At 40.0% G+C, this 24955-nt stretch overlaps 1 protein-coding gene and 1 long non-coding RNA gene across 2 annotated transcripts; one reads left to right on the top strand and one right to left on the bottom strand.

The window, feature by feature from the left end:
• The first annotated feature begins 7950 nt into the window (after positions 1-7950).
• LOC124385743 lies at positions 7951-20230 on the top strand. The gene is made up of 5 exons (XM_046848996.1): positions 7951-8016; positions 8119-8484; positions 9209-9556; positions 15780-15887; positions 20202-20230. Exons 1-5 carry the CDS (start codon positions 7974-7976, stop codon positions 20207-20209), a joined length of 873 nt encoding a protein of 290 aa, XP_046704952.1. The 5' UTR covers positions 7951-7973; the 3' UTR covers positions 20210-20230.
• A 2940-nt stretch (positions 20231-23170) lies between these two features.
• LOC124385752 lies at positions 23171-24682 on the bottom strand. Its single transcript, XR_006925795.1, has 4 exons — positions 24574-24682; positions 23952-24323; positions 23422-23520; positions 23171-23210 (listed from the first exon to the last, which is right to left on the bottom strand). It is a non-coding gene; the product is annotated as an uncharacterized LOC124385752 (long non-coding RNA).
• Between the last annotated feature and the right edge of the window lie 273 nt (positions 24683-24955).

Here is a 24955-nt window from a genome sequence, read left to right as displayed (position 1 = left end):
ATCTAGCGATGACAAATCAGTCCTTGGACATGACCTGAGACACGACCTCTCTAAGCGAGAAACCTGAACCCGAGCCCCAAAAGTGAGTGGTTCAAGTAGCAGAGATCCAGAATGGGACGCAACCCACCGTCCTTCTTGAACAACGAAGCACGGGCGTAGCAGCCTGACTCGCAAACTGAGAGGAACCACCTCGATGGCCCCTTTCCCCAGGAGTGTGCGCACTCCTGTTCCAGGACCAGGGTTTGCACGGGTCCCGCCAGGGCGGGACACACCCGTCGAGCCGGGAGGAGAAGATGCGAAGCAGCCCTAAGACTGACAGAAAGTCTCCACAGGAGAACCAACCCCTCGGGCTGGCCCCGACCCACTCAGAGCGGCTGGGCGGTGCTCTGCAGCCGACCACACCTCCTGAGAGGTGGCGGAACCCCGTCCGCAGCGATCATACGGGCGGAATACTGGGAGCAAACCGCTGAGAAGCTGCGCCTGAACACGACCCGTGGCAGGGCTAACAGACAGTCCTCCTGAACCCAAGCGGCAGGAGCAGCGTACTGCGGCCGTTGAAGCCTCCTGAGGCGGCGGAACCCCGTCCGCAGCGATCATACGGGCGGAATACTGGGAGCAAACCGCTGAGAAGCTGCGCCTGAACACGACCCGTGGCAGGGCCAACAGACAGACCTCCTGAACCCGAGCCCCAAAAGTGAGTGGTTCAAGTAGCAGAGATCCAGAATGGGACGCAACCCACCGTCCTTCTTGAACAACGAAGCACGGGCGTAGCAGCCTGACTCGCAAACTGAGAGGAACCACCTCGATGGCCCCTTTCCCCAGGAGTGTGCGCACTCCTGTTCCAGGACCAGGGTTTGCACGGGTCCCGCCAGGGCGGGACACACCCGTCGAGCCGGGAGGAGAAGATGCGAAGCAGCCCTAAGACTGACAGAAAGTCTCCACAGGAGAACCAACCCCTCGGGCTGGCCCCGACCCACTCAGAGCGGCTGGGCGGTGCTCTGCAGCCGACCACACCTCCTGAGAGGTGGCGGAACCCCGTCCGCAGCGATCATACGGGCGGAATACTGGGAGCAAACCGCTGAGAAGCTGCGCCTGAACACGACCCGTGGCAGGGCTAACAGACAGTCCTCCTGAACCCAAGCGGCAGGAGCAGCGTACTGCGGCCGTTGAAGCCTCCTGAGGCGGCGGAACCCCGTCCGCAGCGATCATACGGGCGGAATACTGGGAGCAAACCGCTGGAGAAGCTGCGCCTGAACACGACCCGTGGCAGGGCTAACAGACAGTCCTCCTGAACCCAAGCGGCAGGAGCAGCGTACTGCGGCCGTTGAAGCCTCCTGAGGCGGCGGAACCCCGTCCGCAGCGATCATACGGGCGGAATACTGGGAGCAAACCGCTGAGAAGCTGCGCCTGAACACGACCCGTGGCAGGGCCAACAGACAGACCTCCTGAACCCGAGCCCCAAAAGTGAGTGGTTCAAGTAGCAGAGATCCAGAATGGGACGCAACCCACCGTCCTTCTTGAACAACGAAGCACGGGCCGTAGCAGCCTGACTCGCAAACTGAGAGGAACCACCTCGATGGCCCCTTTCCCCAGGAGTGTGCGCACTCCTGTTCCAGGACCAGGGTTTGCACGGGTCCCGCCAGGGCGGGACCGAGGTCCCCGTGGACGATGTACGAGACCACCGCAGCATTGTCGGCGGACCAACACATAGCGATCTCTAAGGACTGGGAGAAAGAGTTGTAACTCAACAACACTGCCAGCACCTCCGGCAACCTATGTGCCACAAGAGGCGGGCGCTCCACAGACCCTGAGAGGAGTGGCCACTCATGACCGCCTCCCACCCGTGATGGAAGCGCCCGTCGTTAGCGTTACGCGACGACAAGGAGTCCCTAAACGGGCCTCGGGACAGAACGTAAGGTTCTACCATGCAACCAAGGCTCGTGGGCACACCGTAAGACCTTGATGTGATGACACAGACTCCCTCAGGGGAGAACCTACTGCCCGGAGCCACCACTGGAGGGGCCACATGCGGACACTGCCGACATGAGACCCAGCAGCCTCTGGAACTGCCTCACAGTGACCAGGCGGCCTGCCCCTACCCTCCTGACTGCAGTGAGGATGACTACAAACCGGGCGGGAGACAACCGTGCCCGCAACTCGGCCGAGTCCCACACCACGCCGAAAGTGGCCTCCGCTGGGAAAGTACACACAACCCGGCGTCCCAGTCCGAACCCCAGTACCTTCATGCAGGCGGGAACAGCACCTCAATGCCAAACCGCCAGGTGGTCTAACGAGCCACCATCAACCAATCGTTGATATAATACAGAACGCGGATGCCCTGAAGCCGCAGCGGGGTCAGTGCTGCGTTCACGCACTCTGTGAAGGCACGGGTGAGGCGCTAGGCCGCACGGAAGGACCGATATTGGTAAGCTTCACCGAAAGCAACTTCAGGAACCTCCCGTGCGCGGTGAAGGACGGCTGCATGGGAGCATGCAACCTCCAGATCTAGCGTATGACAAATCAGTCCTTGGACATGACCTGAGACACGACCTCTCTAAACGAGAAACCTGAACCCGAGCCCCAAAAGTGAGTGGTTCAAGTAGCAGAGATCCAGAATGGGACGCAACCCACCGTCCTTCTTGAACAACGAAGCACGGGCCGTAGCAGCCTGACTCGCAAACTGAGAGGAACCACCTCGATGGCCCCTTTCCCCAGGAGTGTGCGCACTCCCTGTTCCAGGACCAGGGCCTGCACGGGTCCCGCCAGGGCGGGACACACCCCGTCGAGCCGGGGAGGAGAAGATGCGAACCAATCGCAACCCTTCTTCACAGTACGCAGGACCCCGAGAGACTCCAGGCAGCCCTAAGACTGACAGAAAGTCTCCACAGGAGAACCAACCCCTCGGGCTGGCCCCGACCCACTCAGAGCGGCTGGGCGGTGCTCTGCAGCCGACCACACCTCCTGAGAGGTGGCGGAACCCCCTGTCCGCAGCGATCACGCGGGCGGAATACGGGAGCAAACCGCTGGAAGCTGCGCCTGAACACGACCCGTGGCAGGGCTAACAGACAGTCCTCCTGAACCCAAGCGGCAGGAGCAGCGTACTGCGGCCGTTGAAGCCTCCTGAGGCGGCGGAACCCCGTCCGCAGCGATCATACGGGCGGAATACTGGGAGCAAACCGCTGGAGAAGCTGCGCCTGAACACGACCCGTGGCAGGGCCAACAGACAGACCTCCTGAACCCGAGCGGCGGGAGCAGCGTGCTGCGGCCGTTGAAGCCTCCTGAGGCGGCGGATGACACCCATCCGCAACGAACTGTCGGCGGAAATAAGGGAGTTAACCGCTAGAGGAGGCAGCGTCCGAACACCCTGTGGCAGGGCCAACAGACAGACCTCCTGAACCCGCCAGCAATCACCCTTACCCACAGCGTCACCAGGTCAGGCCAGGAGGGACACCATGACGCTCAGAAGGAAGCTCGCATCATCCCCATAGCAGGCCAGCCTGGTATGCCTGCAACACACTCATCGTGTGGAAGCAACCTGTAGCCTGACCTGCCGCGCAGCGCCACCCACCAGAGCCAAGCGGCGCTCTCCCGGGGGCAGGAGCTCGGCTAGCAGCCGGAGCGATAGCCACACGGCTAAATGCTAACAGCCGATACCATCGAGCCAAAGCCTCGAGGAGAGCGCCACCTCGGAGAGCGCTCTCTGAAATTCTCCACCTCGGAGGAAGAAATACAGAGCACCGCGTCACACACACCGAAAAGAACCGATACCAAGCGGCGCTCTCCCGGGAACGGGAGCTCGGCTAGCAGCCGGAGCGATAGCCACACGGCTAAATGCTAACAGCCGATACCATCGAGCCAAAGCCTCGAGGAGAGCGCCACCTCGGAGCGCTCTCTGAAATTCTCCACCTCGGAGGAAGAAATACAGAGCACCGCGTCACACACACGGAAAAGAACCGATACCAAGCGGCGCTCTCCCGGGAACGGGAGCTCGGCTAGCAGCCGGAGCGATAGCCACACGGCTAAAGCTAACAGCCGATACCATCGAGCCAAAGCCTCGAGGAGAGCGCCACCTCGGAGAGCGCTCTCTGAAATTCTCCACCTCGGAGGAAGAAATACAGAGCACCGCGTCACACACGGAAAAGAACCGATACCAAGCGGCGCTCTCCCGGGAACGGGAGCTCGGCTAGCAGCCGGAGCGATAGCCACACGGCTAAAGCTAACAGCCGATACCATCGAGCCAAAGCCTCGAGGAGAGCGCCACCTCGGAGAGCGCTCTCTGAAATTCTCCACCTCGGAGGAAGAAATACAGAGCACCGCGTCACACACACCGAAAAGAACCGATACCAAGCGGCGCTCTCCCGGGAACGGGAGCTCGGCTAGCAGCCGGAGCGATAGCCACACGGCTAAAGCTAACAGCCGATACCATCGAGCCAAAGCCTCGAGGAGAGCGCCACCTCGAGAGCGCTCACCTCGGGCGCTCTCTGAAATTCTCCACCTCGGAGGAAGAATACGGAGCACCGCGAACGCACCGGGAAGAACCGCCACCAAACGAGCGCAATCCCGGGGCAAGCCAAAGCGCTCACCCACCTCGGAGGAAGAATACGGAGCACCGCGAACGCACGGGAAGAACCGTTTAAGCAGGCGCAATCCCGGGAACGGGAGCTCGGCTAGCAGCCGGAGCGATAGCCACACGGCTAAATGCTAACAGCCGATACCATCGAGAGCCAAAGCCTCGAGGAGGCGCTCACCTCGGAGGCGCTCCCGGTCACCACCTCGGAGGAAGAAATACAGAGCACCGCGTCACACACACCGAAAAGAACCGATACCAAGCGGCGCTCTCCCGGGAACGGGAGCTCGGCTAGCAGCCGGAGCGATAGCCACACGGCTAAAGCTAACAGCCGATACCATCGAGCCAAAGCCTCGAGGAGAGCGCCACCTCGGAGCGCTCTCTGAAATTCTCCCACCTCGGAGGAAGAATACGGAGCACCGCGAACGCACCGGGAAGAACCGCCACCAAACGAGCGCAATCCCGGGGCAAGCCAAAGCGCTCACCCACCTCGGAGGAAGAATACGGAGCACCGCGAACGCACGGGAAGAACCGTCACCAAACGAGCGCAATCCCGGGAACGGGAGCTCGGCTAGCAGCCGGAGCGCATAGCCACACGGCTAAATGCTAACAGCCGATACCATCGAGCCAAAGCCTCGAGGAGGCGCTCACCTCGGAGGCGCTCCCGGTCACCACCTCGGAGGAAGAATACGGAGCACCGCGAACCGTCAGCGCAATCCCGGGAACGGGAGCTCGGCTAGCAGCCGGAGCGCATAGCCGCACGGCTAAATGCTAACAACCGATACCCTCGAGAGCCGACTAAGCACGCTCCTAAGCTAAGCAAACAACACATCCGTGTCACCCCGAAATGAATCGGGCAAGCAGGAGACACGCAGACAGAATTTTGCCTGCATATAAGCTCATGACTGCACAGATAACACACTCAAAGCGCTTACCTGAACTAGCAGAAGCTAATGTCGCTACCACCGCACAGCCATCTTGTAGCTTCCTGGTTTACGCGACGTCGCCTGTCTATGACGTCACGGCTTGCCTATTGGCTGATTTCACACGTGGTTCAGGCGTGGTCACGCAGGGCGTTCCCATAGCGTTCGACGCAGCTCGAGTTCCTGAAGGGGAACTTTTATTTCCTGTTTTTGTTCTTGAACTGTTTTAATGATGTACAAAATAAAATCAACACTAGCTTTGTTAAATATGTTTGTTGTCTTTATGTTCAACATCATTATATATATATATATATATATATATATATATATATATATATATATATATATATATATATATATATATATATATATTGATTCTCCATGTTTTTAATTAATACTAAAAAAATATTAAATGCACAATTAAAGGTTCTGTGTAACTAATGGGTCTAAAGTGACTTGCTGTTAATAAATTAAATGTTTGTGCATTATTTATTTATGTACTTTCAATTATTTATTTGCTTGCTTCATAAAGCAATTAGCAGTTGCACAGTAGACTAAACGCTTTGGGAACAGGTGTCCAATACCGCCAGAATGACCATTTCCTGCCTAGTGTGGAAGAGCACAGCTAGGTTAAAGCACAGAGGGGTCTGTGACAAACTTGACAAAGGTCACTGAGGTGGACCTGCCCGCAATGTTGCAAATATCTTGGAGAGAAATTTAAAAGGACCAAGCCTTAGAGGCTGCCACACTCCGGGTCAACGGCTTAAAGGGAGGCTCTGATAGGGCCTTTAAAACAACAGCCAAGTTCCATGCAGGCACTCTAGGTTGTGCTGGAAGCCTTAGCCTCCGAAGACCACAAAGAAAATGCGTCACTAACGGGTTTCTATCAAGTGATTGCCCCACCAGGGGGGCATAATGCACCAAATAGTGGACACGTAGACTTTTATGGTGGAAGGAACCAACCCTTTGGTGAACTGTTCCTGAAGGAATTCCAGTACTGAACCAAAGGGGCAGTTAGCTGGATCCAATTGGTGCCGATTGCACCATGCCACGAACAGGCGTCTTCTAGAGGTGAACAACCTACTGTTGGAGGGCCTGGAGATGCCTCCTCTGGGTCCACAGCCACAGTCTCCACAGCTCTGGGTGGGGGTGGACCATTGTGCCCTCTGCCTGAGAGAGGAGATCCCTCCATGGGGCCACCAGGAAGAGACGGACTCCATCCGGGCAAACTCTCTCCATAACTCCTGGGAGCCACTCATGACCACTCTGCACACCGTGAGTGACGCATCCGTTGTTAGTGTTATGTGAAAACCAGGATCTCCTAGCACGAGCTCTGAGACAGGAACCGGGATCTCTCCACATGTAAGGCACATAGGGCTCACCAAGTGACCTTGATTGCATGGAGTGGATTGCCCCTCTGAGTGGAAGGTATCTCATGTGCAGGAGGCCAAGTGGAACCACGTTGGATACTGCTGCCATCAGCCCCAACAGTCTCCAGATCCACTGCACAGCGGAGATGTGTAAGCATTGCCCACCAGTGGCCACGTATTTTGAAGGGGTTTGGTGGGCAGTGTCGGGATTTTCAGGGACGATGAGACACCCACGGAGAGATAGTTGGCCATCGTCTCTTCAAACTGGGGCACCAACTTGTAACCGCACTCTTTCAGTCCAACAATGTTTGAGAAAGAGAAACTCTAGTTTTCTTACTTGCTTTAATTCAATTTTTTCAGATTTTTTAGGACATTTACCACTTACCATTCAGACAAACACACAGAGAGCGCTTCATGAACAAACAGAAGCTGGTGCCTGCTTCACTCCATGTGCTTTTATAGCTATCTGGTCATGTTGTCACCTTCAAGGTCATACATTAAGGAAAAACACAGCAAATTTGCCATCAAATCACTTTAATCTACCCCAGACTGCTGTGGAGACGGGCCCTCACTGTCCACTGTCACTTTTGTTTTCTTTAAATATTACTATATCTCCATTAGTCAATATAGAAATATTTAAAGAAAGCAAAACAAAATGTTCCTTTATTATATAATAGTGTAACAAATTATAATATTTAATATAATTTAAATGATTGGAACCATTGCTTAAAGTTGATTTTTTTAAACTCTCTGTTTGTGGTGCAGTTTGACGCTTGGATTCAGGATCAGTACACTGCACAAAGATGTTTACACATTTTTTCTCATACACATGAAAACTGTTGGAGGAAAACCTTTTAAGTCACATTTATATGTTTATATTTTAAAATAGAGAATAAAATCATCCAGGTTGTAGAGGTTTTTGTTGCTCTGCTTCGCCGCAGACTTCTGTTCAACTAAACTATAGTTCATACATAGAAACGGAGCTGAAAAGGAAATTTGGCTCATGACTTTAAACAGCCAATCAGATGAAAGTATTGAGAACAAAACTCTTGGTGTTGTCATCATCTGCTCACTTTACAGCAGCTCCACCTGAGGGTTGTTTCAGCTCTGAAAATGACACAACTGTGGATTCTTCTCTTATATCTGAATATAATAAGTAAGTTTAATGAGAAAAAGTTTATCAAATTAAAAGTGATGTTAGCTGTTGTACTGTCTCTTAGTTATTCTCTGAATGTATTATTTTATTACATTTTTTCAGATTTTCCAGCTTCAGCTCAAGACGTGGATTCTTCCAGACCACTATTTCTATCATTCATCACAGTAAAGTCTGGAGAGCGTTTTTCACTTAACTGCGCATTTATAAACATTCAGAAGACTGGAAGTGTGGTTTGGTACAAACACAAATTTGGAGAAATGCCTCAAAAAGTGGGTGAAAAATTGGAGTATAAGGAGGTCAAAGTTTCCCCTGTTTTTAACAGATCAGGATTTACAATGGAGTCGACTGATGAAGGTGTTTCTTTGACTATTCTACATATAAATAAAGATCATGGAGGACTTTACTACTGTGGAAATATTTATCTGGACAATCTTACATTTTCCAATGGAACGTTCGTGTCTGTAACAGGTAAAAAACTACCTTACTACTATTAGTAATCTGTTTATACAGTTCACATGCAAACTGTTTCAATACTATATTTAACCAATGGCAGTAATTAAGTTTGTACATAAACTTTACGTCATTTTTTTTAAATGTATTAATTAATGTACTTAATTTAGTTCAATTGGCTTCTGTATTGAAATTATCTGTATTACATTTTTGTCTTTGACAGTGTGATTTAAAACTGATTTGTGACTTTTTTAAAAATAATATTCTACTAATAAAGCATTTTTAACAATAGGCAACTTTGAAGATAGCTGCATATTAAAGCATATTTTACCTGTAGATAAAAAAAAAAAAAAAACTGAATGTCATAATTGTAGATGTGCATATCTGCTTTGCTCTTGCGTCCAGAAACAGTTTGTGAATTAAACCCCTGTATAAAATGGATTATTGTACTTTATGCAATTTATGGCTTTGATTTAATCCCATTTTTGATCAGTCTAAGGCGCGTCAGCATTTTAGATTATGCATATTTACAATGTAATTAAATAGAGTGATAAAAAAAATTACACTGAAAAGATTTTTGTCAAGATCTAATACAATCCTGTAGCCACTCCGTGTTTGAGAACATGTTAATGCAAATGTTCCTGTTTTTCAAAGACCCTAACCCTAACCCTAACCCTAACCCTAACTCTTTATTGGTAAACCCTAATCTGAGATCTCAAACTTTCTATATTCCCCTGAGCAGGTGATGAAGATGTAAAAGTCTCAGTGTTCCAGAACAGTGTGTCAGACTCGGTTCCTGCAGGAGCATCAGTGACTCTGCAGTGTTTGGTTCACTCTGAGAGCAGAGCAGCAGAACTCCAAGTGCTCTGGTTCAGAGCTGCTCCATCACAATCCCATCCTCAAATCATTTACACTCATCACAACAGCAGCCTTCAGTGTGAATCTTCTACACACACCTGTGTGTACAACTTGTCCAAGAACATCTTCAGCCTCAATGATACTGGAACTTACTACTGCGCTGTGGCCCTGTGTGGGAAGATCATTTTTGGGGACGGAACACGAGTACAGCTGGAGGATGATCTTATCTCTGGTTGGTTAAAAATGTCATTTGTAGTTTCAATACAATAAATTGAGTCAATGTAATTCATATGTATTGTTATTTTCTGCATAGATTTATAGATATTATATCACGTGCTGTAGATATTTATTATGTTATTCATTGTTCTGCAGTGAGACCTGAAGTGATCTGTCTCACAGCAGCAGTGGTGGCGTGTGTGTGATTGTGATCTGCATTCAAGCTTTTATTATCTGTAAAACGAGAAACTGTGAACAATCTGGAGGTGAGTCTCGATCACAGACTTATCTTTCATTTTATTATAATATCTTTATCTTTTATTATAATATCATGTTTTATACCATATGAATGGATTTTTTAGTAAAAAACAGTCATTTATGTGACTCCGATAAACTTTTTTTTATTACCTTTAACATGTTTATTTAAATGTTTCTAAATCATTTGACTCAAATGTGACTAAAAAATCTTTCTACAGTGAGACCTCAAAAAGATTCAGTTATAAAGAAAACACCTGATCAGGTTAAATCATTTTAAATGGGTTCTACCCTTATGCTTATAGCCTTATTAATAAAAAAAATGTAAAAAACTAAATACTAAACAATTATTATTCTCTTATAATTTAGTTAGTGGTGATTTAATACTAATGTTTGTATGTTGACTCCCACAGGGTGGTGATGAAGTGGAGCTGAATTACGCTGCTTTACATTTCAATAAGAAAAACACCAAAAGAGTGACGAAAAAGAAAGAAAACACTGGAGACTGTGTTTATTCTAAAGTCCATTATGCTACCTAGATGACATTTTATTGCTTTAATTTATAAATTTGTTCTCTTTGTAATGTAAAAATCGTAGAAGTGATGTTTATTAAACATATTCAGATGCATATTTATGAATGAACATTAGATCTGATGGTTACAATCTATAAAGTGTAATTCTGCCTGTGAGAACTTTCATTTCCTTTTATTGTTGTATACTAAAGATGTACAGAACAAAATTGACACTAGTTTGGTTAAATACATTTATTGTCTCTATATTCAACATCATTACACATAAATATTATAAATATTGAAAGTCCAAGGTCTTTTATTAAAAAGAAAAAAAATCTATCTATCTATCTATCATCTATCTATCTATCTATCTATCTATCTATCTATCTATCTATCTATCTATCTATCTATCTATCTATCTATCTATCTATCTATCTAGCTAGCTAGCTAGCTAGCTAGCTAGCTAGCTCTTCGTTTATTTATTTATTTATAGGCCAGACACAGTAGACAAAACAAAGTTCATACAATTCACAAAGAAACATTTTCACAAATAAATACTAAAGCAAAATAAAAATTACTTCACAGTGATAAACAGGAAAAGGGAATATAAACGACAACAATAAAATCTTTGTTAATTTAGCTTTTACTGTAGAGTGTGTATTTAGTTGATACTATAATATAGAATCTGTGCAACTGGGCTGGCATTGCTGAGACCATCAACATCATCTCTGCATCTGGAATATTCTAAGTGTGGGCAGGGCCTAAAGTCTCCCCCCACTATTTGCAGAAATACCTTTTAAAGCCAACAGCTGATTCCTGGTTGCTCGTTATAATCTGTAAAAGTGTAATAAGGATATGGCCAGATTCAATTGCACCAGGAATCAAACGGTCACCTCTGTTCACATTTGAAATCTGAGGTCCTGGTTATGGGATTAAATTACACACTTAAAAATATGATTTGTATGTTTGTTTACAAATATGCACAGAATTTAAATGTGTTTTAAGCAAGTATCATGAAAGGAAGGGATTTATAAGTTTATACATGATTTTCACACATAAACTGACTTCAGATGCTGGCCATGTTTCAAGCTCTGAGGCATTTCCTCCCAGACCTCAGAGGCCACCATGTGTTGGTCCATAAAGACAACACTTTGGTGGTTTCCTATATCAACCACCAGGGGGTTCTGCAATCTCGCATCCTGTACAAGCTGGCATATTAGATCCTCCTGTGGGCCCAAAGAAAGCTGCTCTTTTCGAAGGCGGCATGTATCCCAGGCTATTTAAATGAGGGAACAAATGCCCTCTCGTGGCTGTTGCCCCTGAAGGGGTGCAGTGCCTAGCTGCCTGCCTCTTCACCGAGGTGATAGAAAGGGTTGGCTCCTTCCACCCTAAAGGTTTACATGTCTGGTATTGCGGCCTGTCATGCCCCCCTAGTGGAACAGTCGCCGGGTAAGAACCCTTTGGTGACACGCTTGCTCCGTGGCACACAACCTAGAGTGTCTGCATGGGACTTGGCCATTGTCTTGTAGGCCCTGTCAGAGCCTTCCATTGAGCCTCTGATCGAGGTGCATTTGAGGTTTCTCATAGTTAAGACTTTATTCCTCTTAGCCATCTCCTCTTTTAAAAGAGTAGGGGATCTTTAGGCCCTCTCTGTGGCCCCTTCTTTCCTGGAATTTACTTCAAGCTTGGCCAGTGCCTTCCTCTACACTAGATCAGTGTATGTTCCTAATTTACCCTCGGTTGTCCCACAACCTATTGTGCTCCAGGCATTTTCTCCTCATCCCTATTAGGCCCCAGATCAGGAGAAGCTTAACCAACTGTGTCCAGTCCAAGCACTGAGCATATGCAGTACATTTGCAGAACAAATCTGTGGAGGAAGTTGGAGCAGCTGTTCATCTGCTATGGGCCTCCAAGGAGAGATTTCTCTGCAAATAAGCAGAGGCTCAGCAGATGGATTATGGATGCAATTTTTTCCTATTATGAATCCTCTGGACTGCCTTGTCCTCTGGAGTTTTACAGGACATTTACAGTGCTGTGGAATGGTCCATCGCGCTGACCTTTGTCAGGTTTTATAGCCTCGACTTCAGTGCCACACGTGGACCCTCTGTCCTTCACCCTAGCTGTGCAAGTCCACACTAGGTAGGGATTGGTCAGTCTGGCTTTTCTGATGCAGCTTGAGTTCCTGAAGGGAAATGTCTACAGGTTACTTAAGCAACGATGGTTCCCAGAGGGAATGAGATGCCACGTCTTTATGCCACACTGCCTGCATTGTTGCAGCACTATCTTCCCTTTTCAGAAGCTAGTGCTGGTTTCACTTTATGTGCTTTTATGATTCCTGGTCAAGACGTCACCCCGTTATTGAGGCCACACTTTCCATTGGATTGATTATACACGTGATTCAGAGTTTGGACAATGCAGAGGAGTTCCCAAAGCGTTTCTGAAACAGCGTCTCGTTCCCTTGGGAAACCATAGTTACATACGTAACCTGGAGATGTTATTCACAACATACGTAACCTGGAGATGTTATTCACAACATACATAACCTGGAGATGTTATTCACTTCCCCAGTCATAATGTTATAATGTCATAATGTTATGCCTGATCTTTGTATTTAGTGTATTAGTTGAATTACTGAAACTACTGCTTAAAAAGTCACTTTTTTGAACTCTTTGTTTGTGGTGCAGTTTGATTGTTGTATTCGAGATCAGTACACTGCCCAGAGATGTAACAATAAACCAACCAAAGCTACCAGTATGTTGACAAATAATAATAAAAAAAAAAAATATATATATATATATATATATATATATATATATTGTCACATTGTTATGTACATATTTAAAATAGATTATATAAATGTATAAATGTGCAGTTTGATTGTTGTATTCGAGATCAGTACACTGCCCAGAGATGTAACAATAAACCAACCAAAGCTACCAGTATGTTGACAAATAATAAAAAAAAAAAAAAATATATATATATATATATATATTGTCACATTGTTATGTACATATTTAAAATAGATTATATAAATGTATAAATGTGCAGTTTGATTGTTGTATTCGAGATCAGTACACTGCCCAGAGATGTAACAATAAACCAACCAAAGCTACCAGTATGTTGACAAATAATAAAAAATATATATATATATATATATATTGTCACATTGTTATGTACATATTTAAAATAGATTATATAAATGTATAAATGTATCTTTTTTGCTACATTAAAAATCCTCTACTTTGTATACATGGAAGTTTATTTTTGACCTTTCTTCAAAATTTTCTTATTTATTTTCCTATATTAAAATTAATATTTTTAAAGATTTGCCCTAATTTATACATCTCAATCCACACAGCGTGTAAAAGTACAGATCATTTACTGTAGGAGAAATGCCAAACAACTCTTACGTTGTAGAGGTTTTTGTTGTTTGTTTCACCCCAGAGTTCTGGCGAAATAAAGTGATGTCCATAAATAGAAATGTAGCTGAAACGGAAATTTAGCTCATGACTTTAAGCAGCCAGTCAGATGAAAGTCTTGTGAACAAAACTCTTGGTGTGGTCATCATCTGCTCACTTTTCAGAGTGTTGTTTCAGCTCTGAAGATGACACTGTGGATTCTTCTTTTATCTCTGATTATAATAAGTAAGTTTATTGAAAAAAAAAAGTTTGTCTAATTGAAAATGATGTTTGCTGTCTATTAGTTATTCTAGTCTTATTTTATTATTACTGCATTTTTATATATACATTTATTTATTTTTATATGTATTTATTTTATTTTCTAGCTCAAGACATGGATTCTTCCAGACCATCATTTCTATCCTTCATAACAGTGGAGTCTGGAGAACGTCTTTCCCTTAACTGCACATTTATAAACATTCTGAAGCATGAAAGTATCGTTTGGTACAAACAAACATTTGGAGAAATGCCTCAAAAAGTCGGAGAAAAATTAGCTTTTAAGAAGGTCAACATTTCCCACATTTTTACCAGATCAGGATTAACAATGGAGTCGACTAATGATGGTGTTTCTCTGACAATTCCACATGTAAATAAAGATCATGGAGGACTTTATTACTGTGGAAGAATTGACTTGGATGTGGTTACATTTTCCAAAGGAACGTTCGTGTCTGTAACAGGTAAATAACCACATCTAAACTATTAGTAATCTGTTTGTACAGAACTCATGCAAACTGTTTAAACACTAACTGATGTCAGAAAATAAGTCAGAATATTCCAGAAGGAATTTTTATTTCATATATTAAGTTATTTAATTAAATTAAATTTAATGTTGTGTATCTGAATTGTCTGTGTTGTATTTCTGTAATTGGCAGTGTGTGAATTAGAACTAATTTATGAAAGTATTGTAAGAAGATTGTGCTAATATAGCATTCTTAACAATGTAGATTTTTTTTAAATGAAAATATGCACAGATGTTTGCTTTGTGCAACGATGGAAAAGGTTTACTAAAAAGTGAAACAAGTAAAATTCAAATGAAATTGAAATGAATTTAAAATGAATTTAAAATTAAGATTTTAAAATGAATTAAAAATGAATTTAAAATGAATTTAAATTTATCTTCAAAGATAAAAGATAAAAGATGTAAGATAAAAGTAAAAAGTAACAGTTGTAAAACTTATGTTCTAACATATAATGAGTTTTACTGGCTGAACAATGGAAGATATTAAGAAAAATTCCCATTTTTAAAGTAATTTATTGCTTTAAGGTTAATCCCATATTTCATTATTACCCATATTTAATTATTATAAAGTGCATTAACATTTTTCTTTAAAATCTTTAAAATGATTGAACAGAGAGTGGAACAAAGGCTGAAATTAAACTGAAGCAAAAAAAAAAAAAACAATCTTGTAGCCACTACTGTCTCTGTTTGTGGACATGTTTATACAAATGTTCCTGTTCCTCTAAAACTTTAGCTGAGATTTCACACTGTCTAAATTTCCCCTGAGCAGGAGATGGAGATATAAAAGTATCAGTGAACCAGAACAGTGTGTCAGACTCGGTTCCTCCAGGAGCATCAGTGACTCTGCAGTGTTCGGTTCTCTCTGAGAGCAGAGCAGCAGAACTCCAAGTGCTCTGGTTCAGAGCTGCTCCATCACAATCCCATCCTCAACTCATTTACACTCATCACAACAGCAGCCTTCAGTGTGAGAGCGAATCTTCTACACACACCTGTGTGTACAACTTGTCCAAGAACATCTTCAGCCTCAATGATACTGGTACTTACTACTGCGCTGTGGTCCTGTGTGGGAAGATCATTTTCGGGAACGGGACACGAGTACAGCTGGAGGATGATCTAAACTCTGGTTGGTTTAAAAGAGTGTGAATGTTATTTGGGGATTTAATAAAACAAATGTATTTAATGTAATTTATATGTAATGTAAATTTGTTGTATGATTTTATAGCTGTTATATCACATGTGCTGTAAATATTCTTGATGATATTTGTTGTTCTGCAGTGAGACCTGAAGTGATCTGTCTCACAGCAGTGGTGGTCGTGTGTGTGATTGTGATCTGCGTTCAAGCTTTTATTATCTGTAAAACGAGAAACTGTGAACAATCTGGAGGTGAGTCTCAATCACAGACTTGTCTTTTATTTTAACAAAATATATTGCATTTTTAGAGTTTTAATTTATATACTTCCTCATTTTTATTATATCATGTATTATACCTTTGAATCAACAGAACAGACTTTTAGATCTAGTCATGCATGTGACTCAGATGAAACCTAATTGATTTTTTTACTACTACAGAAGTGCAAACAACTTTTTGGTTGGTCTTATATTCAATGTAGATTCCACACAAAATCTACTCCATTGGATACTTCATATAGTTTCAAGTTTATGAATTATATCATCTATTTTACCATGTACATGTACCATGTAGAACAGAACAGATTTTACACAAAATAGACTTTTACATTTAAGAAAAATGTAATTCATGTGACTGATATAAAACCTGTTAGATTTTATGTGCTACCTTAAACATGCAGATTTTAATATTTCTAAAACATTAAGTAATAATGTGTCTAAAAAAATCTCCACAGTGAGACCACAAAAAGATTCAGTTATAAAGAAAACACCTGATCAGGTAAATCATCTGAAATTGTTCTGATTCTTACTCTTATACTTATTTAAAAAACTAAAAGCTAAATTTATCTTATGATTCAGACATCTCTGATGTAATACTAACGTTTGTATGTTGACTCCCACAGGGTGGTGATGCAGTAGAGCTGAATTACGCTGCTTTACATTTCAATAAGAAGAACACCAAAAGAGTGAAGAGAAAGAAAGAAAACCCTGGAGATTGTGTTTATTCTGAAGTGTCACATGTTTCCTAGATCATACTTCTAGTTTCAATCGGCTTTTATTTAAAAAATGTGTTCTCTTTGTAATGTTAATTTATTTTGACTGTATTTGTAAAATGTATTAATAAATGAATAAATAAATAAATAAATAAATAAATAAATAAATAAATAAATAATAAAACTTTAATTAGAAGTTATTTGTAACTGGGGGGAGTAGATTTTAATTGTTGTAAAAATGTTTTGGGTTATTTATTTATTTATTTATTTATTTATTTATTTATTCATCTATTCATTTTACTTATTTTTTTTAAAGCAATTTTTGGTTTCACAGTAAAGCAAAAATAAAAAAAAAAACATTACAGTCTGAATACATTACAGTTTATTGAATAATAATAATAATAATAATAATAATAGTAATAATAATAATAATAATAATAATAATAATAACAATAATAATAATAATAATAATAATAATAATAATAATGAATCAGAAAAACCACACCAGGCCAAAAAAAAAAAAATGTAAAGCTGAACATTGCAGGTGTTTAAACCTTGATCATGACCCAGATTGAACTCGATGCTCTGGTTATATACAGTAGATGTGGGTAATATTAAAAACAGGAACCGTAGTTTGTAGCTGGCACGACTGTAGTCCACAGTGGAGTCTGGGAAATGGAGGTTGGTAAAGTAAATCATGTTTGTTCTCTTTTACATATTTGAACAAATTCATTTGTACTCCAGCAGAATTTATTGTGCGATGCTTCTTTACACCAATATACAGAAAAACACATATGAATGAACTAAATAAAAATATTTTAAAAAATCAGTTTTAAAAAATATTTGAGTAATATTTGGGATTATTAAAAATTTTTATGCATTTTTTTATAAAATGTATACATTTATAAAAATCATTCAAATGTACAAACTAAATTCTTTAATTATGTGTTCAGAACAAAAACTTGTAATCATTTACATTTCATCAAACATACAATTTTGTCTCACATCAGTATACACACAATCCTCCGATAATCCAGTTTTCCTTTTCTCAGCTTTGGCTTTCTTTTTGGCGAATTGTAAAGCTGCATAGGTCAGCACTTTATCTTCAGAATCCTAGAAATTAAATAAAAATTAAAATAAATAAATTGGCTTTTAAACTGAAAACATTGACTGACTAAAACAAAACGCATTATAAACATGTAACTGGATATCTATAGACATAGAGAATCACTCATACAGCATATAACAGTCTAAAACACACTTTAAATGATGTCTGTGAAGATTCTCATACAAAATAAAAGGATTTACTGTAACAACCCCAGAGAACGAGAGGAGGGGAAAGTGTATAGACATATTAAAGGGGTAACAATAAACCAATAGATCATCATAATGACCTTCGCTTTCTTCTAACACCTTCCTCCCCACTCTCACCTCCTCATTGTTCTCTTAATGAGGCTATTCAGGGAAGGGAGGACTCTTGAGGAAACCTGGCAACTACCCACAGGGTGAAAAACTGCTCGGATGTCGGAAGAGTAGTCAAATGTTTCGATTTAACCAGATAGAGTCTAGTTCAAATTACTCAAATTCCAGACACTATACAGTATGTTCTATTTTCTGACACACGTACCTGCTGCATTCCTGGAGAATCTTCTATAGATGTGTTCACTATTCATATAGAAAAGCACAAGTTTTTTCATTTTAAAATAACTAAACAGAAATAATAATTTTGATGACTAAAGCACTTACCTGATCACATTTTCTTCTCCTCAGTAAGAAATAAGTGAGACAGAAAATCAGAAGCACACATAAACCCAAAGCCGATCCCAACCCGAGCACAGTCCAATGTAGAGATCTGTCCATTTCTAATACTGTAATTTCAGCACATGATATTTACTTTAGTTCAAATGATCTTATGGGCAAAGATTGCGTAATGAATTAAAATAATACATTTACAGTCAATTGATTTATAAGACGTCTTACCCGGTTTCTCTTGTGTGTTCATGTTAGTGGTGTTTTCATGTAGTGTTGGTTCACACACCACTGAATTATCATACAGAGCTGGTTTAGATGAAATAACAACATTCCCTGAATAAATGTGTGGAAATCAGTAATTCATTTTATGTAGTCTGTTCTTTAATAAAAACATTCATCACAATTCACTTAAAAATAAATACATGTATTAAAAACCCCTATTAAAAAAAACAACATTAAGAATTCTAGTTCTAATAATAATGATATTTACAGTATATAATTCAATATATAATAATTCTAATAACTAATTTTTAACTATTATTGCTAAAGCATATATTTTTCACAATTTCATTCTAATTGTGATGAAGAAAAGCTGATGACTTCAAAAAAGGTGCAAAATAAAGTTAAATGTTAAACCTACCTTTAATCTTCAAATAAGTCCCGTCTCCAAACACTATGTTGGGGGATGTGAGTGCACAGTAGTACATGGCTTCATCAGACTGAATGTTTTTTGAAATCATCGTATTGAAACAACTTCCATGTGTCTCTATTCGTAAACGAGAATTTTGTGAATCCACAGAAAATGTTTGATCGTAATTTTTGTATACCATGACCATAGTCTCGGGTTTTTTTCTTGTTGGTTGCTTAAACCAGGCAATTATCCCGACTATTTCTTTAGAAACACAACAGCGCAGAGTAGCCGAGTCTCCGATATCCACACTGAGCTCTTTATCAGGCTGATAAACTGGGGACTCTGTGAGCGATTGTGCAGAAACCCAGCGTCCGCCAGGTTCTACTGTATCTAGAATTAAACAATATATATATATATATATATATATATATATATATATATATATATAGTTACATTAAAGATTAGTACATTATAGAGATAACATCATACTTTTTTTTGTTTAAATTTTTTCATTTTTCAATACATCAAGTAAGTTGGAAAATATCGACTTATATTACTTACTCATGAAGATGAAGTTTAAAATTAAAATCCGGAATCCAGTCATTTTTAATTTCTCAGAAATTCTACAGTGTTTGTATCTCAATCTCACGAGAATATGAATGCACTTGAATCCTGAAGTTATATTTATACTATAGGCGGACTGTACTGTACTGAACACGCCCAGAATATGATGTAAAGTGTATTGTACTCTGACCTACATTTTTTTCCATATTTGTGTTTCAGTGTTTCACACAAACATATTGTGACAAAGACGTTATGACAGAATGGAAAATGTGGTTTAATTGTACACTGATGTTTATCTGCATAAACATTTACCATCTCAGTGTTTATTGTATCACTCTAACTTATTCACCTTTAGTGTATTCTGCTGAAGTTGTAATTTTTTTATAGCAATTATTCCTTTTGCATTGGTTTAGATACAAACAATCTGAAATAAAACATATAATAATGCAAAATTGCTAAAATCAATATAACATTTTTACCTTATTTTGGTTTTATTTACATAGTGATTATAGTTCATACAGTCTTTTATAGACTAATTGCACATTTATTATACTTATAGTTGATCTATAATTTAACAACATTAGAACCAGAGTATTTTTTTCATTAACAGCATTTGGCATACGTCCTTAGATAACTGAGCAGTTGAAGGCAGACCCCGGCAGTGGCCACTTGGTGGTGCTGAGATTTGAACTTGTGACCTTCTGGTCCAGGGTGCAATGCCTTAACCAGTGAGTTAACCCTTTAGTACTTTCCATAACTCTACTGTACCTCAATGCATGAAATATCAGTGATTTTATGTTTTTCACTGTATTGTTTGATATTAGAATGTGTCTATAGACTTGATTACTGTGTGTAATTACTGTGTGTAATCATACAGCCTGCTTTGGTGAACTCATTTCCTGTCCACAGTGGCTTTATAAACCATATTTAAGAATCTGTTTGATACACAGTTTACATGGTTTATTATTACAGTATAATATACACTTGTTTGAATGCAGCAGTACATTTCTGTAGCAGTCAATTGGAAATGTGCTTTCCAGAGCTCTTATTTAACAGCACCAGGCCATGGCACATCCAGAGAGCTCCAAACCTTCATTTTTTCTCAAGATACATTACAATATGATCTCTGAAGTTCTGTGGATCTTCTTTGATGGTGCATGTAAAAAAAAGTGTATACCTAAAAAAAAAAAACATTTAGAATTGTTAAACCACAAGTGAAAACCAAAAGTGGAGCATTGGCTAATATAAATCTGAAATTCAGTGGTGACATTTGTCAAATCATACAGCATTAACAAAATATACATGGAACTCATCGGCTGTATAAAAGGCAGTCTTCACCTCGTCCAACTCCCAGATGAATCTGTACACTGCCAGTTTGGCTGCCACCAAAAGCAGGAAGTGCAGGGAAAGTCTGATTGATTTGTGTTAACTGATTAATTTCTGTAGTTGTCATTCTATGACCACAGTCTCAATCTATAAACACGTACTAGGGTGTACCCATTCATGGAAGCAGTGTCTCTGATGGACAAGCCCCTGAGGACTGGCTAATGGCAGCAATCTGGGAGCACAATCTCTATGTCTGTATACACAGACAATGCAATGGTGATATGTAGGCTCTGTCTTGTTTCCCTTCGCATTTACACGTACTATGTACTCTAGGTTGATCTTCAATGGAGCTGGAAACATGTTTCACCTGCTTAGTCAACATCTACTAGTCTTAGTCTATCAATTACATTCTTAATGGTAGCTAAATCATGTGAATCATATTTCTTCCTGATTTACTCGGTGAACCAGGCCTCGTTGAGGAGTATAAAAGTAGCACATGTCTAGACTGTCTGTATTATAGACATACCCATATTTTTCTGAAATTGTACTCTGGATCAGACATGTTGGTTTTGTTTCATCGACTCTACAGAGGTTGCTTTCTTTTAAAAAGTTTTCATTCTTGGTTGTTTATTGGTTTAAAATTGGAAACCATGAGCATGTAGAATGAAAATAGTTTCCATCCATCTAAACCACAACCTCCTCTGCTTACTAGCATCTGATAAGAGGCACTGCAGCATTTACGCCACAACCAGCAGACTGTTTAACAGGTTGTTTTACCAGGGTGTGAAAGTAATAAATATTTGGCCTCCAGAACTCTATAGCAGATTCCGTACCCTTATACTAATTATAACTCCTATAAACAGGGCTATTTAAAATCTTCTTTTTATGTCTTTATTGAGAAAGAAACACAAAACACTGAACTCCAGGCTTTACAATAACTGATTATGGATTTGTTTAATGAAGGATTCATCTCTGTAGCTTAATGCTTTAAACTAATTATTAATTTAATTATGTGGTTGACTTTTAATCAGCAGTTGATGGCAAACATATATAATAATAATTATAATAATAATACTGCTTTGCTTATTCTCTGCACTACATTCATATGGTGTGATCTTTTCACTAGCACCAGAACGCAAGCATGAATAAAACAAGCTTGAGTAAAATAAACCACACCCCCAATTAAAGTATTGATCTACTTCTTTAACTTATATTCAAATAAAAAACACATCTTTTGGAAAAAAATACAAATTCACCATTAATAGAATGTAACTATTGTTACTTTTTAAGTTCAGTTTGTACATTTATTATATTTTCAGCAAATACTGAGTCATTCAGATCTTCACAAAATACAACACTGTACTGTATAAAAAGGATAAAATTCTCTGTTGGTTAGGGTTTTGCACCGGACAGTTGAAAAACAAAAAAACAAACAAGAAAAACAGCAAAAAATGACAAAATTATGAATATGGTAATTTATTTAACATGTATTAAATGTAGAATTATTTACAATATAATTATTTTGCTTCTAGAAAGATTTGATCTGTAAGCAGGTAAATTCTCTGTTAAACTGGAAATGAATAAAAGATTTAAAATACGTTTAATAATAATTTATAAAACAGAATATGCAGCACATTTACATAGCGAACATGTTTAATTTGCTAAAAAGATTGTGACTGTTTCCGCCATGTGTTTTACTAAGTGTTATGGATAATTTATGTTCAATCGTACAGTTTGATTCACACTGGAGTAAACACACTCTTCTTTTGGCCCAGTTTTTCTTTTATCCGTTTTGGTTTTTCTTTTGGAGAATTGCAAAGCGGCATAATTCAAACTTTCAGAGTCAGATTCCTAGAAAAAATAAAAAAACATTCAGCTGAAAGTAATCTCCATTAGTGTGTACAGTATTAAGATTAAAGCTGTGTGCAAGTTTCACCAAACCCGACATAAATTTTACCTAGAAGGTTCTAAAGAAAAGCAACTTTTCACGTGTAGTAAAACTGGTAATAAGACTTGTGTAAATAAAGGAGATCTACAGTAGTGGTGTCTAAATGAAAAAAGTATCATCAGTACAGTATATAATAATATTAAAACAGGAGTATTACCTGTGTCGTTCCTCTGGAATCTTCCATAGAGGTGTTTACTATTAATACAAATATATACATTAGTGTTTTTAATAAAATCAAAATAATGGTGAATAAATCTGATGACTAAAGCACTTACTTTGATTACATTTTCTTCTCCTCAGTAGGATACAAGTGAGAGAGAAAATCAGAAGCACGCACAAACCCAAAGCCGTTCCCAAACCGAGCACTGTTCAATGTAAAGATCTCATTATTTACTATATATATATATATACATGTTATATAAACATTAAATAATATCTGATTCCTAAAATGATATAATATACTACACAATAAAAAACATTATATACACTGCAAAGTATATTTGTATTTATTTGTAATTTTTTTTCAACTTTTTCGGAATAATTAATTAATTAATAGTAAATTAGAAGCCGCATTACCTGTTTTCACTTGTGTGTTGATGTTACTGGTGTTTCCATGCAGTTTTGGTTTACACACCCCTGGTTTAGATATTCCCGATTCAGTGGTAACTGTAACACCTTAAGATTCAAGAGTTTTATTTTTTTACAAACATATGTTATATGCAGAATACAATTTGCAGTGAAATGAAATAAGTAACATGTCTAAAAGTATACAAAAATACAAAGAATTAAAAAAAAAGTTACGTAAGAAAAGATATGAGAAAATATTTGATAAACAATAAGGTGGTATATAAAAAAAAGTGCAAATATATTTAGACGTGCAAAAGGAAGTACAAACAGGTAAAACGAACAAAAATGTATCATGATTCACTAAAAGACTGTATATCAGTTTTGTTAAAGCAAACATACTCAGCATTTCACTACTCAATCACTATTTATTTCACTATTATTTGATCTCTGAATTGATAATACTGATACTGATTATAATAATAAAGGGAAAATATCACTATGTTAAACCAATAGCTTCATCTTTTTTGTGTACATCTTACCTTTAATCTTTAAAACGTCCCATCTGCAAACACTAAGTCAGGAGATATCAGCGCACAGTAGTACATGGCTTCATCAGACTGAGTTATGTTTGAAATGGTCACATTAAAGCAGTTTAAATGTGTTTTTGTCTGGAAACTTCCATTCTGGAATTCAACAGAAAATTTTCGTCCAGCATTTCTGAAGACTTTGAGTATTATCTGTGGTTGTGCTCTGTGTGGTTGCTTAAACAAGGCCATCATGCCAACTGTATTTTCAGAAACACAACAGCGCAGAGTCGCCGAGTCTCCGATATCCACACTGAGCTCTTTATCAGGCTGATAAACTGGTGGCTCTGAGAGATTGTGCAGAAACACAGCGTCCACCAGGTTCTACTGTATTTAGAAAAGCAAATACATTAGAATGAATACATGAATGTATTTTAAAATCAATATAATATATCTGTGTTTGCTTAAAAATTACATAAATTATTCATATTTAAGAGTTAATTATATATATAATTACATATAATATACATACACTGTACAGATCACACAAAATGTTTTTAGTATTGTGCTCAATAAATGTTTTTTTTTTTTTTAAATGAATGAAATTATTTGGGAATAATTTGCTTGTATTACTTACACATGGTGCTGACGATCAAAATTAAAATCCAGAATCCAGTCATTTTTCATGTTTCAGAATTTCTGTGTGTGTGTGTGTGTGTGTGTGTGTGTGTGTGTGTGTGTGTGTGTGTGTGTGTGTGTGTGTCTCATTTGACAAAAGAATATGAATGCATTTGAAGCAGGGTGTGAGTTTCTATTTATACTGTAGTGGTGGTCTGTACTGAACAGGCCCCGCCCAGAATATTACTTTTGATTGGTTGAAATAAAAAAAGACCAACCAAGCACATGGTGTTTCTATCTGCTTCGATTAACACCACATATTTCCATTACCTTCTATCATGAGAAAGACTGAATGGAAAATGTGGTTTACTGGTCCAGTGGTTTACACGTACACCTACATT

Source organism: Silurus meridionalis, chromosome 5 (assembly GCF_014805685.1).
Source record: "Silurus meridionalis isolate SWU-2019-XX chromosome 5, ASM1480568v1, whole genome shotgun sequence".
Classification (NCBI taxonomy): domain Eukaryota; kingdom Metazoa; phylum Chordata; class Actinopteri; order Siluriformes; family Siluridae; genus Silurus; species Silurus meridionalis.
This window is presented reverse-complemented; position numbering and strand designations above follow the sequence as displayed.